The sequence below is a fragment of the Tiliqua scincoides genome, chromosome 3 (assembly GCF_035046505.1).
Source record: "Tiliqua scincoides isolate rTilSci1 chromosome 3, rTilSci1.hap2, whole genome shotgun sequence".
Classification (NCBI taxonomy): domain Eukaryota; kingdom Metazoa; phylum Chordata; class Lepidosauria; order Squamata; family Scincidae; genus Tiliqua; species Tiliqua scincoides.
Window position 1 is genome coordinate 232284362 of NC_089823.1, and position 16008 is coordinate 232300369.

Sequence of the window (16008 nt, forward strand, 5' to 3'; positions counted from 1 at the left end):
AGTAATCAGATCTAAAATTTAGATACTTGTGTTACTTTTGTACAATTGTGACTTCATGTTCTTGAGTCATGCTATGTTCTTTCAAAAGCCCCCATTCCACTTCTTTGAAGAGGTGATGTACTGGCATATCCTGGCATTTTTATCTATCAAATTGAAAGACAAAATACAGGTCTAACCTTGTTATACTCGGATTTTTTATACGTGGATTTGACTCAACATGAATGGCCACTGCAAATGAGAAGAAATGCGCTGATCCCTGGAAAAGGGGAAAAATGCATCCGTTTAAAGTCACAGTTTTAAAACGGCTTTTTTTTTTTTTTTTGCTGTTGTAGAAGACAGTCATGTAAGCAATTACAGGTATAACCTAATTATCCATGGATTTTTCTATCTCAATGTGATGAGAAGGGGCCTTTGAATTAAAGGAAAACAGTTGCTTAACAATAGCCACGTTAATGCGAGAGAGAGCCGCCAACTGACAATCCATCAGTCATTCTCTCTAGGCACTCAGAATGGCTTCACTCCAAGGCAAGCAACCCCTCCCTTCCCCCTGAGCAGGTGAAAGAAAGATATTGATTTTTCTCTGAGTGGTCGCTGGCTCAGAGTGAAACCTTTCTAAGCACCTAGAGCAGGGGTGTCCAAAGTTTTTGGCTGGAGGGCCACATCATCTCTCTGACACTGTGTCAGGGGCCGGGGGGGGGGGGAAAGAATTAATTTACATTTAAAATTTGAATAAATTTGCATACGTTTACATAAATGAGTATATTAAAGATGAACTTACATGAATGAATGAAGGTCTTTCAATAGCTCAAGGCCTATAAAGGGCCTTCCACAAAGCAAGGCTGGCCTTTCCTTTGCTGCCTCTGCTGCATAACAGACATGAAACAGCAACAGTGGAGGAAGCCCCCATCCCACAGCTCACAGGAGAGGTCAAACAGTCGCCCTCACACTGAGAGCAGTTGCGTCGGGCCAGTGCAGGCTCCAGCAAATCTCCAGAGGGCCAGAGACTCATTGGAGACTGGGGGCTCCCCGAGGGCCGCATTGAAAAGCCTTGAGGGCCGCATGTGGCCCCCGGGCCGGGGTTTGAGCACCCCTGACCTAGAGAGAGACTGATTGATGGATTGTCTGTTTAATGACTCTGGGCGTAATCCTAACCAACTTTCCAGCACTGACTTAGCCACAATGCAGACCCAAGGTAAGGTAACAAATATGCCCTTACCTTGAGGAGGCCTCCTTGACTGCCTCTCCACTGCAGGATGCAGCGCACGCCACATTGGCACAGCTATGTCAGTGCTGAAACGTTGGTTAGGATTGTGCCCTCTGTCTTACATCACAAAGATCAGCAAAGCTGTTTTTAAATAACTTAGCAAAGGAACATTGTTTTTTAAATAGATTTGCTTTAATGCAATTTTTGCCATCCATGTGAGTTCTGGGAATGGAACCCACTCGAATACCGAGACTCAACCTGTATTTGCTTCAAGCAGCTTTAGAAATTCAAGTGGCTTGAGCAGCAGAGACAATTGCTGCTTAAAGGTTTGGAGGGGGGGAAGAGTGATTTTTAAATGTGGTCTGAAGGTACTTGATACAATCAAAATGCTAAAGCTAAACAGGCCCAGTTGGTCACTACATAGACGAATGTTGGCATCCTTTAGTCTCGGAAGACTATGGTATCGCGCTCTGAATGGTGGCTCTGGAACAGTGTCCTCTCTAGTACGCGAAGCCTGGGTAAAGTAGGTATGGAGGATAGGCTGTTACCCATGCAGCAAATCCCCCCTCTCCACGTCACTGAAATGGTCCAATGGAAAGGCAGAAGCCAATATGGTTGGTTCCAGCGGCGTCGCAGGAGTTGCCAGAACGTGACTGTGTTCAGCCATGAACTGCCTCAGGGACTACGGCTCCTGATTTTACCTCGAGGTTGACTCCTGAAGCCTTTTCCTTAACTGGATGTAGCCACAAGGCAGTGGAGGTTTGGGATCAGAGTTTTCCTTCTCTCAGATGAGCTGCCTTCCCAGGCTGATGAGCCCCATCTACCCGGTGGCTGTTTAGTCGCCTCTTACAACAAGTACAGCCAAACTGAGGGCTTATTCTTATCCCCAGCCCCCAGGGGAAATAGACGAATGAGCCCCTGGAAATTCCATGTATTTAAATACAAAGAGGGTAGTCATCTTACCATAGCTGTTTCAACTGCATTGTCACCATTATTTTCCAGGCATGATTCAGGATGGTGGCTGCTACCATACCTTGGAGCTAAGCTTCTGTTTGTATTTACCCATTCATTAAGGGTAGGGAGGAAAGCGACCCCCCAAGACTCAGTTGTCAGTGATGCCCAAGAGGGCCTTCTCAGTGGTGGCCCCCAAAATGTGGCCTTTCCTTCCCTCTGGTATGCAACTGTCTTCCTTCTCACTGGTGTTCTGCTGGCAACTGAAAAGTATGTAAAAGGGCATTTCCTGAAGTTGCTTGACTCTCCTTATGACTTTGTTTAGTTTTCTGCTGCTTGTTTTTATTGTATTTTTTAAATTGACAGTAGTTTAATTGATATAGTAAGATGCCATGAGTTCCCAAAGACAAAAAGACAGAACAGATTTTTTTTTTATAGCTACTCTTTAACCTGGCCTCCATAGGAATTGCTTTTAGGAAAAGTGCACACATTTTGTTTAATTGCTTACATGAAGGTTTTGAAAGCCAGCAGATAACAGTAACTGAATTGATCTGACAAAGCACTTCTGGAAACACAAGGTCATCTCTGCCTGGCAGAACACAGGTGACACAATTGCAGCTAAGCTGTTTACATAAAAACTTTTTCTCCCACTGCAAACATTTTTTGGCGAGAAATCATTTAATAAATGAAATGCTAAATGCCTGAAAAAATGAAATGCACATGCCAGCATAGTATAGTCCTAACTAGATCCAATTTTTGTCAGATTTTGACTCTGCAATAATTTGATAAGAGCTTTCTTGGATTTTGGTTAGTTTTCTGCTCATTTTATTCTTCCTAGAATTTGCTCACAGTAATAGAACTGGTAGTTCAGGAACTGAGAATTTATATGACTTCAAGAGGCAACATTCTCATGCTAAAACTATTTTTGCTAAGAGAACTGGGATAGTTTCTTATTACCCTTCTGTGGCTTGGAAACTGAAATATTAAACACTGCCTTTCTTATGCAGAACTATGTAGGGTAAACATCCATGGTCTCCAGTGAGCCGGCCCTTTTCTTCTCTGGGAAAATCTTGAGTATTGGTTCTGGATATTCAGAAAGATGCCTCTTTTAGTTAAAATAGGTATTTTGTTTCAAAGCTCTCATGAACCCTGATCATACCATGAGCAAGAATTTCCAGCAATTAATTGAACAGTGGTATTGTGTAAGAACCTAGTCACAGATCAAGGATAGACAGGATGCCTCTCGTGGTTCCCCCTTTAGACTTGTTGTTTGACAGAAAAATGGTCAGTGTTTATTCTGTAGTGTAATGGAATGACAAATTCTTTGCTCCTGTAGACCAATTTACCCTTTTCTTCTATGATATCATCTCGGTGTAGTTGATTATTTTAAATGATATCTATATATTGCTTTGAGTTTGTGTCACATGTAATGATTACAATCAAAACAATACAACAACCCTCTAAAGTAGATGGTGGTATCCCTATGTTGCATCTGAAGATGATAGGGTCATCTAATGAGTTCATAGCAGAAGTGATATTTAAATCAGTGGATCCCTGATTTACGTCAGGCAACCCAATCCTTGTGTCACACTTGTGACCCTTCTGGGCCGGAACAAGAGACTTGTGTCGGCCCAAGGGAGAGTCAGGGTTGAACCCTAAGTAAATTAAAAGTTTACAATAATTATATGTTTAAAAATGTATTTAAAATAAAGAACAAGCCCTCCCAAGCTGTTGCTGATCCGTTTAAAAAATGTTCTCCAATCCTATCCATGCTTATGCGGGAGTAAGGCCCATTGACTATTGTTGTTAAAAGCATATACATTCTGTTCAAAGTACAGATCTGTAACTGTTCTGTAACTGTTCTGGAAGCCTGTTCAAAGTACAGATCTGTAACATTTCTTCAAATGCAGTCATGCACTATGGTAGCCTCATGTCTAATATATTAAAAATAAAATGCACATTGAAATGAATGGGGACCCACCTGAAACTGCCTCATGACCCCCTGTGTCCTGACCCACAGTTTGATAAATGCTCTTCTAGAGAATATCAAAAACCAATGAGATTTTCCCTGATTGTGTTAAAAGTTGCTATAGTGTTCATTTTTGAACCACTGTAACATTGTTGCTGCCAGTATATCCAGGGTCTTCCAGGCAACTGGGACTGCAGTTTACACAGTTTCCAAGTTTATGCATCCAAACCCCACCTCCTTACAGACTTATCTGAGATTGACTTATAGGTGAATATCTACAGTACTTACTACATGGCAAAATTATCAGAGTCCCTCCATGCAGGGTCAGTGTTCGGCTGGTCAGAGTATCTTGTTGCGCTCCAATCACAAGCCACACATACTAGGCTCACTTCTCCCATTTATGAAGTTTATGCCCTTTTGGGGCCTGTCTAATAAAATAGCCCTAAATCTGTTGCATCATGATCTGCCCCTCTGTTGCTACCCCACATAGTTTCTAATTCTCAGGTCTCTGGCAGATTGACAGCACCTGGTCTCTGTTCTTGCCCCCACCCCTGCACTCATCAGACAGTGGGCCACCTGGTGGGGTACTCCCTTCTGGTTCCCAGCAGAACAACTCTCCACATTTAAACTGTCAGTTTTATTCCTCTGGCTGGTCAGCCCTCTGGCTTCTCCATCTGCTTCAAACAATTTCACACTTCTCTCCAATCTGGAAGTTACAGGGAGGACATTTCCACTTCAGTACATGGATCTTAAAGAAAGGGCATCTCTTCAAAGTATGTTAATCGCCAGCATTCTCCTTCCCAAGTTTCCTCACTCACTCCTGTGGGGAGGGGGGGAAGGACCCCACCTCTGTCAACTACTTTGACCACAAGCATTGCTTGAATAGGAGCCATTATACGTATGTATAGAGAAAAATGTTCAAAAAAGTCTGAAATTTAACTCCAAAATAAACTTTTAGACTAGCTAATTCTTTGTGGCAGTTGTACTTCACTTGACAGAAGATAGCAAAGTACCCAGTGATGAACATATCTGTTTCAGTTGAGGAAGAAAGTGCTGCTTTGCCAGCACTCCTTGGAAAATTGGCAAGGCATTTTGGATAGTTTTGGCTGAAAAGATAGCAAGCATCTTCTTCAGGCTCCTGCTGTTTAATAGCTGCCAATGTTACATTAATTTGTTTAACTGCTGAGTTGTTCTGGAAAGTTACTGCAGCCTCTGAAGTTCTGATCTGGCAGGCAGGGGGCTACTTGTTGTATCTTGGCCAAGTGTATTTGAACACAAGCACGGCAAGCAGGAGAGACCAGCAGAAGGGGCTGTCCTTACCTGTGTTAAGTGAAAGCAAGGGCAGGCAATTGCAACTGTGGCTTGGCAACCAGTTAGCCAACTGATTATTGGGCACAATTTTGTCTTAGTGTAACCAGGGTCACTCTTTTTCTTCTTTCAGGGTTTTGACCCACCGCATCAAAGTGATACTAGAACAATTTATATAGCAAATCGTTTTCCCCAGCATGGCCATTACGTTCCTCAGAAGTTTGCAGAAAACCGAATAATCTCCTCTAAGGTAAGAATAACTTAACAACCTGTATGCTTGCTTTGTCAAGCATGCACTGTGGAGAGTTTCACCTGTCATGGTTTACTGTGTCAGAACAGAACTTGAACAAAAGCAACATGGAACTCCTGTGTTATCTCTCATAATGTGAGGAATCCATTCCAGAAAGTGGAGCTCTGTGCAAAACAGTTCTATGGAGTACCTGCTTAATCTAATACAAAAAATGTAGTCTCTTTTCTGTAATGTGCATGTATGACCAGCGTAGTGTGGGTCTGTGGTATAACTGGATACAGAAAAGCATTAGACACATATCAAAGGCTTGTTGGCATCCTTCAGTCTCGGAAGACTATGGTGTCACACTCTGAATGGTGGTTCTGGAACAGAGTGTACTCTCCAGTGCGCGAAGCCTGGGTAAAGTAGGTATGGAGGATAGGCTGTTACCCATGCAGCAAATCCCCCCTCTCCACATTGTCAAAATGGTCCAATGGAAAGGCAGAGGCCAATACGGTTGGTTCCAGTGGCGTCGCAGGAGTTGCCAGAACGTGACTGTGTTCAGCCATGAACTGCCTCAGGGACTCCGGCTCCGGATTTTGCCTCGAGGTTGACTCCTGAAGCCTTTTCCATAACTGGATGTAGCCACAAGGCAGTGGAGGTTTGGGATGAGAGTTTTCCTTCTCTCAGATAAGCTGCCTTCCCAGGTTGACGAGTCCCATCTACCCGGTGATATCAAAGGCTATTCAGAGCCTTTATATTCAAATATATATATTTGATATATATATTCAGATAGATTCAAAATATATTCAGATATATTCATCAAATATCCAAGGCTATTCAGAGCCAAAATGAAGAAGGTTATATCCTACATTTAAGATAGCCAAACTGCATATTTTTCAGTTGCTTTATGACTTTCTTGAGTGTGTGTGTGTGTGTGTGTGTGTGTGTGTGTGTTTAAACTTGTGGAAATGAATTGGCTAATATACATGTTTTAGCAAGAGGGTTACTCTTAAAATCTTGGTTCTAGGGGTTTCCGTATGAAGTTCTTTGGGGGAAAACCACCATTTAAAACTGAAACATTGCAGAAACCAATCTCATAACTCTTTCTTTCTCTTGCAGTATACTGTGTGGAATTTTGTTCCGAAAAATTTATTTGAGCAGTTTAGAAGGATAGCCAATTTCTATTTTCTTATTATATTTTTGGTTCAGGTAAGTTGAATGGAATTCATTGTTGCTTAAGAGTATATCATTGAAATATGGGAATCAGTGCTAGGTTTGTAATGTGTAATGTAAAGTGTAGTGATTGGCATGGTGACTCTTAAACAATGCCAGTGGAAAATGAAGAAAACAAATACTAAAATTTGCAAAATGGAATAGTTGGTTCTTTAGTCTCTCTCAAAAGCTAGAGAAGAGAGCGTTTTATAGCTGAATATTGCTGGACAGTGTGAGACAGCGAATATTTCTCAACATCGTGGTGAGAGGGAGAAAATCCATACTCAATCCTTGCTAAGCCTTGATGATCACCAAGTGATCAACTCTTACCTTACTCTCTTTCACAGGGATGATGTCATATAAGTATTGTTAAGCATTTTAACTATGTGGATCTTAAGCTAACATAGATAACAAAATTGCCCTTCAGATCTGAGAGGGGTTCTCTAATGTTTTTTGAACTGGCAATTGAATAGTATGAGTTCCTACTCACCAGTTGCCATTTATTTATTTATTTATTTATTTATTTATTTATTTATTTTTATAGAATTTATATCCCACCTTTCTGTCCTAGTAAAGGGCACTCAAGGCGGCTTACAAAAGAAATCATAAAAAACAAAAAATATAAATATATATAAAACACTAATACACAATAAAACTTGGAACCCAAAATTAAAATAATTTTTTTTTAAAAATTGACTCACTCTATTAATGGTGGCTGTACTCACGCACCCCAACTCCATCGAGATGTCAAGTACGTTACCCTTCGGCAGGGTTGACCCATAAACCACACAACCTCGACCACACGCTCCACTCAACATTCAGTCACTCTCACTTCACTATTAAATTATTACTACATACAACACCCCCACTTACTGAACTCCCTCACCCCCTGTCCCCCTCTCACGGAGCCAGAGGTCTCCACCTTCTCCCTTGTCCCCCTCTCATGGAGCCAGAGGTTTCTACCCTCTCCCCTGTCCCTCTCTCACCAAGACAGAGGATGCCAGCTTCTCCTTGACTTCCTTAATCCAAGACCAAAGGTTAACACTCCTGAATCCAGTGGCATCGCTAGGGGGGTGCGGTGGGTGCGGGCCGCACCGGGTGACATGCTTAGGGGGGTTGACACGCTTAAATTGTGGTGGTTAGGCGTAACCCCTTAATATTATGTACCGTTGGATGCAGAAATTTGAGCCGAATGCAATGCAAAAAACCAGAGTGAAATATCTTCTTTTAATCAAAAGTTATGTCCAAAAAACTGGAGAACAAAAAATGCATGGATCCCTATGAAAAATGAAAGCGAGCCGTATTGCATGTTTACTCGTGAGTAGGTGAACTTGCCTTTGGCAGGAAACACAAGTTCCTCTCTCCAAGCAGACAAATTATTGAGCCCTATGGAAAGTGAAACTAAGCCTCACGGTCGAGTTTACTCACGAGTAAGCAAATGTGCCTTGGCTGGTGTGGAAGATCAGGTGAAGGAGAGTGCAAGGCTACTGGAATGGTCCTAATCCTATGCACCTGAAGCTAAACAAGTGCTCCAGAAAGCAGCCCCCCCCCCACTAAAAAGGATCCAAACAGAGGCTTCAGCTGATAAGGTGAACTTTTTTGAGACTTGCAAAGCCAGGTGGATCCTGACAGTGATCTGGTTTAAACAGAAGTTCTTAAATTGAACTGGGCACTGGGTGGGGCTGAAAACCTTACTGGTTTTGGAGAGGGGTGTTATTGCAGGCAGGCTACAGAGGAAATTCACTCGGTGGAACAGGGCTGACTTCTGCTTATTTAGTTATTTGTTTTACTTTAATTAATTAAACTTATTTTAATTTGCCTGATGATGTCACTTCCACCATGACATCACTTCTGGTGGGTCTTGGACAGATTGTCATTCTAAAAATTGGGTCCCTGTGCTAAAAGTTTGAGAACTGCTGCAATAAGGTATTAGTAAGTTGACACCCAGGGGAGTGTGACAGCACTAGTGACCAAAATAACTAAAATCATAATTTGGAGGAATAGTACCATCATGTTATATATCAATCAGTGCGTAATTTCATGCAGAATGTGTTCTATCTTTGTTCTATCAAATGGTACAACCAAAAAACCAGTGGGGTGGAGTGATGGTACATTGGGTACAAGTGGGTGCCCCGCCCACTGCATGAGGGGTGACGCGCTGGCATCCCGCACCTGGTGACGCAAACCCTAGTGACACCACTACCTGAATTACAACCAAAACTCACTCACATGACACCCCTTCAACCACCCACTCACAATCCTGCATTCAGTCTCACACAAACCCTAATGTTGAGACAATGCCTCCTAACGCTTCCCAGATGTCCACTCATTAAACAGCATGGCACTGCATAAAAGGGAAGGGTATAGTACTGGTGATCAGGGATCCAAAGATGATGAGCCGCTCAGCAACAATAACAAAGAGTCATACAGCCTCCTGATCCACTGGCAAAGAGCCCTTCGGCTCACACCAAAGTCTTGTGCCTCTGGCACGCCAGAGGCTGATGTACTTGAAGACGTGGGGGGGGGGGGAGAAAAAGCAGTTGGAGTCCAGCCAGTGGGCACCACATGTGTTCCACTCCTGTATATGGAACAGAAATTTAGATGTTCTAGTCAGACTTTGGTTTTGGATTATAAATGCATGGTGACACATTAGCATCACTGTCAGAACAGAAAAGGGCATCCTTTTTAGCTTGCTCTAGTAATTTGATAGGGAGTTCCTCTGAATCCTGTCAGTAAGAGTTGTTGCCTGCAGCATATGAAGGAGGCTGTGAGTCAAGGCATATCTTTCTACTTTTAATTTTTAGTCAGTCAGTTTGCAAGGTTTTTGTTTTTCTAGCAACCTGCTCAACACTTGAACAGACAACTCAGTTTAGGTGGACTGTTGATGGGATTGTACTAGCTGCTTCACTTTCCAGATCAGAGAACCATTGTGCAGTGGCAGAGGTTGAATGAGTGCTGTTGATTGCTTTGTAACAGCAGGTACAATTTGCTGTTGAATTTCTCTTCCTCCTCTCACCAGACTCATAGGTTGCTTGACAGGTTTGACTGTTGCCCAAGACTTGAGTAACTGAGGTTACAATATGCATCTCATTTTCACAGTGCTCGTATGTATCCAGGGCCCTACACACTACAGGGTGTCAAAGCCTCCCTCTGAAAAAGTATAAAAGAGATTTCCAAAGGGAAAGTTTTTGAAGTATTTGTCTTTGCAGTCTTGAAGTTCCTTTAGTGACAATTAATAAATGGACAGTGTTGAATTCCCAGTATTTAGGGCCCAATTCCGCCCATGATAGAGCAATTAAGAGCAAAGTCTGTATTCCACTGTCTTTGTCACACTTCTTGGTCTTGCTGGAGAGGAATCAGGAAAGGCATCTGTAGTCAGCTGTGTGAGAGAACTCTTGAGTCCTCCAAAAAATATTGGCACCTGGCAGTCTGGGCCCCCCCTCCCCCCCCCCCCCGAGAAACCTGGTTGTAGTTGGATCCCCTTGGTACTTTAAGCATGCACTACAATGGCCATCCCTGCCAGGAGCAATATAGAGGCTTCTCCAGTTGTCTTGCATTGGTCCTTGAGGGCAGAATGCAGGTGCTGATAAGCACTGTGTCCCTGACCTTCAAGATTCATCTGTGCAGGCAAGCACCCCCCCCCCCCCTTGCAAACTGGTGTTCAGGGAGTTTATTGTTTTATTTTGTATAACTTCCAGATACTGATCAGGTTTTTATTGCGTGCCTCCTTGCTTCACCCTAGGATTTTTATAGCAAAGTAGTACATTTACAAATAAATTTCATACTATTTAATTTTAAAAAGCAGCAAGAAAAAAGGTGTGCAAGGGCAACACAGAAAAGTAATCTTCTGTGATTACCTGGAAAATCAGGTTTTCAATAAAAGCATTTAAAGATCCTTGTTCCCCTTTCTATGTATTCATTTAACGTGTCTCTGCAAGTCACCTGGAATTAGTTGTGAGTCATTTCACTAAGCTTTCCTTTCTCCTTGTATCTTTGTGTATTTTACAAGTTCTGTTGAAGCCCTTTCTCTCCTAAAAATAGATCTTAAGAGTAAGGGATTCCTGATTCCTTTGCCTCCCAAACTGCCATGGATCTGGCCTGGAGGCCATAGGTTGCTAACACCTGCCATAGAATATCATTTTGGCCATTAATCCAGCTTGCATTGCCGCATTAAGCAGCATAAAGTCTCAACTTGAATAGTTTGGTTATAGTCCATTACTTGGTGACTTAGCATGGCCAATTCAGAATTTCAGGTATCCAGGAAATTCCTCAGTACAGTATTTTTGAATAAACAACTCGGCAGTTATAATTAAACCTTAGTGCCTGGCTCAATTTTACAGGCAATAAAATACCTCAATAGAGATACAGTTTTGGTGCCGGAGCCTCACTGCTTTTCAGGAGGTAACTACCTTCCGGTCATGTGACAGGACTTCAGAGCTTGAACAATGCAAGGAGAATGATGTAGGATTTTCAGTTTTGGGGTGAAGTGCAGCAGAGAGTCTTTGCAACAGAGTATAGCAAGAGTATGTACTTGCTAGTGGCAGAGTATAGCAAGAATGCAGCTGCCGGTTACTGGCCAAATCTGCACTAAATAAATTCTGTGTAACCCCTGTTGTTGTACTTAACCTTGTCTCATTCACTACCAGCCCCACCCAGATCTGTATCATGAATGAAACAACCACATGAATGGTAACAGTTGCCTCATCACCTGCCTGTGAAAGAAGGTGATGAGGTGGGTGAAACTGACCATACAATTTACTTCACTCATGTGGCTGATTCATTCCTTCATGGGCATGCACGCATAATCACACTTTGGAAAAGCAACTTCCTTGCACAAGGCTTGTGAACAAACACAATACTGTGAGTTATCCAACTGATGCCTGATGTTCAGGGGTTATGTGACACAGAATACTGATGCTATTTTGAGTCTACTGCTCTTACCCCTGCACTTCCAAAAAAGCTCCTTTCTGGGCTCCTTCTGCAGTTTTTTCAAATGCAGAAGTGCAGGACTTCTGATTTTATTTAAAGCACCTGTTCCCAACTCATGGTCTGTGGACCACAGGTGGTCCACAAGACCCTGAGAAGTGGTCTGCATGGTCTCAGGAAAAATGATCACTTTCAATCACTCTCATCATCTTGCCGAGTGGGTGCTCTCCCACAAACCACCAGAGAGAGCCTAGAACAGACTGCCCCTAGCCGCAGCCAGCACCGAAGTCCATGTAGTCCATGGGGAAGTTCTCACTTAGGAGACACTTCCCCACAGACCACCAGAGAGGGCGGAGAACGGACTGCCCATAGCTGGTAAAGCTACAACCCACAAATCATCTCTATAAGTAATAAATCAATCATAGTAAATCTTCTGTAATTATTAAAAATTGTCTTTTGTGTGTGCAGGAAGGGGTTGCACGTGGTCCATGATGATTCTAGTTTTTGCCTCAGTAGTCCATGGACTTCTGAAGGTTGGGAACCACTGATTTAAAGGGACTGCATGTATGAAGGAGTTCCTTTGTTTGTATGGTCCCTATAAATAAAACCAGAAGTCCTGCACTTCCACATTTGAAGAAACCACATGAGGAGCACAGTAGGGAGGTGGATGATCCCCTTTCCACTTACTTTGGTGGGTGGAAAGCAGGTAAATGCAGCTGATATCCACAGCAGACTGGAGGTAGGGAGGTAGCAGACTGGAGGAGGGAGGTAGCAGCAGTGGCAGATTTGGGATGAAGAGCACCCTGAATTTGCTGCTTTGTCATTCCCTCACCCATAATTTGCCACTGATGCTAACATATGTCAACCATCTTAATGGATGGGCTGCCCCTGCTGATGTGGAGATAACCTTAAGATTAGTTTTATTCCTAAATTACAGACAGAACAAATACAAATGCAGAATAGTACATCTCTGCTCCTTCAATCAATGAAATTTTAGAATATAAAGTAGATTCGCAGCTGTCTGTGCTGAACGGCGGTTGTAAACTGCTCCTCACTATGTATGAGCTATTAGATGTTTAATCCATTGAGTTTTTTTCTTGATCATTTGCATAAAATCTGTTCCATCTTCCTAGAGAATGTGCTAAATCCTCCTTAAAGTAGTAAAACTCTTGGATTAATGTTAGAATTTTTGAATAACTGCTGTGCTGTTGACTTTTCTGAAAGTATGCAGTGTCTCTTGCAAGACAGCCGCAGAAAAAGACAGGAAGTTGTAAGTGTTTTCTGTTGCTGTTAGCAGAACAGTAGCCACAGGACATAATGAGCCAGTGAGCCAAAGGAATCTGTATAGAATTAAGGCACATTGCCCAAGTATTGTTGCATTTCTGTTGTGGTGAGTTTTATTTCAGCTCCTAGGCTGTGTGATTTGTTACTTGTACACCTTTTTCACTGTGCCTGGAGAGGAAATGTAGGGATCCAATACTTGGAGCTACTGCCTGGTGAAGTAACCTGCTCATCATGTGGTCAACCTTAGAACAAAGGAACTTGGGCCGCCAGGCTTGGTGAAACAGAGCTTTGCTTCATTCCTGTCCTAGTATCTGGGTGTGATGTAATTGGGGAGGGAAAGGAAGGCTGACTGTATCCTTCCTGTGTCGTGTCAGGACTGGCATCATGGTGAGCATTGTTAGGCAACTGCTGAGGACCCTGGACCTTTGGAATGCCCATTGCAAATTTCTGTTATCTCCTCTGTGTCTATATCCTTCATGTTAAGTTGGTGGAATTATTTTCTTGGAGTCCATCCATGTGGTTAGGGGAGAGACTCGTAGGAGGCAGTTTCCAAGGGGACCTTGGAACCTGCAGCCAGTTGTGCATCCTAACAGTGTGTTCAGTCAATATCCTCCTTGAGTAACCTTTATTGGGATAGAAAGACGGGATATAAATTCTGTAAATAAATAAATTGAATGAGCGCATAAACACTGGTCTCATTGACTTTGTCTCCATCTTCTGTTTTTCTTCTGTTAGCTTATGATAGATACGCCTACAAGTCCAATTACCAGTGGATTGCCATTGTTTTTTGTAATAACTGTGACAGCCATAAAGCAGGTAAGGAGACATGGAGTATTGTGGACATAGTTGGAATGACCTATACCAGTGTTTCTCAAACTGTGCGTGGGGGCACACTAGATGGGTCGTGAGCTAATTTCGGGTGGATCCCCGTCCATATCAATATTATCTTTTTACTGTATTAGACTTGATGCTACCATGGCATGTGACTGCATTTGGGACAATGTGACAAACCTGTACTTTTAACAAGATACTGTGTGTATTCTTTTAACAATGATAGTCAATGGAACTTACTCCTGGGTAAGTGTGGGTAGGATTGCAGCCTAGAATTGTTAAAAATTTTCCTGCTTGATGATGTCACTTCCGTCATTACATCATTTCTGGTGGGTCCTGACAGATTCTCATTTTAAAAAGTGGGTCCTGGTGCTAAATAATAATAATAATAATAATAATAACTTTATTTCTACCCCGCCTTTCTCCCCGAAGGGACTCAAGGCGGCTTACAACATATTAAAAACAATTTAAAAGCAAATAAAAACATATTAACACATACTAAAAACAGCAGTCAGAGTAAAAATAGGTAAAAAGAGCATAGAGCAGCAGCAAGTCATAAAAGAATCAGGCCTGTAAAAAAAATATTAAAAGATGTTAAAAAATGTTAAAAGGCCAAGAACTCAGAAGGCCTGTTTAAACAGAAGGGTCTTCAGGCCTTGCCGAAAGGTCTCAAGAGAGGGAGCCATTCTTAAGTCAAGGGGAAGGGAGTTCCATAGCGTTGGTGCCACTACTGAGAAGGCCCTATTTCTTGCAGCCGCCCCACGTACCTCCCTAGGCGGCGGCACTTGTAAAAAGGCCTTCTCTGATGACCTGAGAGGGCGAGCCGGATTGTACGGGAGCAGGCGATCTCTAAGATACCCTGGTCCAGAGCAGTATAGGGCTTTAAAGGTCAATACCAGCATCTTGAATTGGGCCCGGAAACGAATGGGCAGCCAGTGCAGCCGCTGGAGAAGCGGACTGACAGGGTCGAACCGCCTACCTCCAGTAACCACACGGGCCGCCGCATTCTGCACTAGTTGCAATTTCCGAACCGTCTTCAAGGGCAGCCCCACATAGAGTGCGTTACAGTAATCTAATCTCGATGTCACTGAGGCATGGATCACCGTGGCCAGGTCTGCACGATCCAAGTACGGCCGCAGCTGGCGCACCAGCCGAAGCTGAGCGAAGGCCCCCCTAGCCACAGCCGCCACCTGGGAATCCAGGAGCAGCTGCGAGTCCAGGTGGACCCCCAAGCTGCGGACCTGCTCCTTCAGAGGGAGTGCAACCCCATTCAGGGCAAGCCGATAGTCCAGCACCTGCATCGAGGATTTCCTAACCAGGAGAGCCTCTGTCTTATCCGGATTTAATTTCAGCTTGTTAGCCCCCATCCAGATCCTCACTGCCTCCAGACAGCGCTCCAGGTCCTCAACCGCCACCCTGGAGTCTGGAGGAAAGGAGAGATAGAGTTGGGTGTCATCAGCATATTGATGGCACCCCACTCCAAACCCCCGGATGACCTCTCCCAGCGGTTTCATGTAGATGTTAAATAGCATGGGGGACAGAATTGAGCCCTGTGGCACCCCGCATCTCAAGGGCCAGGGTGTCGAACAGGCATCCCCCAGCACCACCATCTGGGACCGACCCTCCAAGTAGGAGCGGAACCACCGCAAAACAGTGCCTCCAGCTCCCAACTCGGCCAATCGGCCCAGAAGGATACCATGGTCGATGGTATCGAAAGCCGCTGAGAGGTCCAGCAGGACCAACAGGGACGCACTCCCCCTGTCCAGTCCCCGGCGTAGGTCATCCACCAAGGCGACCAAGGCGGTTTCCGTCCCAAAGCCCGGCCTGAAGCCAGATTGAAAAGGATCCAGATAATCCGCTTCATCCAAGACCCTCTGGAGTTGGGATGCCACCACCCGCTCAATTACCTTGCCCAGAAACGGGCAAGAAATGTGCAAGAACCACCGACCTACACATTATGTGGGACTCAGGGCTGCAGATAAAAATGACATCTGTGACAAGAAGTTCTTCACCTTTTTCTTGGAATGTGTAGGATTGCTTACCTCATGTTCCTCTATTGCAGGGGTCTCTAAACTTTTCGACCAAAGGGCC

The 16008-nt window shown here is 43.7% G+C and overlaps 1 protein-coding gene across 6 annotated transcripts in view; it reads left to right on the forward strand.

Annotated features, from left to right (window-relative positions):
- Window positions 1–16008, forward strand: part of ATP11B (ATPase phospholipid transporting 11B (putative)) — a 101511-nt gene that overhangs the window by 22331 nt on the left and 63172 nt on the right. For all 6 annotated transcript variants that reach the window (XM_066618736.1, XM_066618734.1, XM_066618735.1 and 3 more), the window contains exons 2-4: window positions 5566–5682; window positions 6784–6873; window positions 13822–13902. In XM_066618736.1, the coding sequence (XP_066474833.1) occupies window positions 5566–5682; window positions 6784–6873; window positions 13822–13902 (288 nt within the window). The remainder of the gene's footprint in view (window positions 1–5565; window positions 5683–6783; window positions 6874–13821; window positions 13903–16008) is intronic.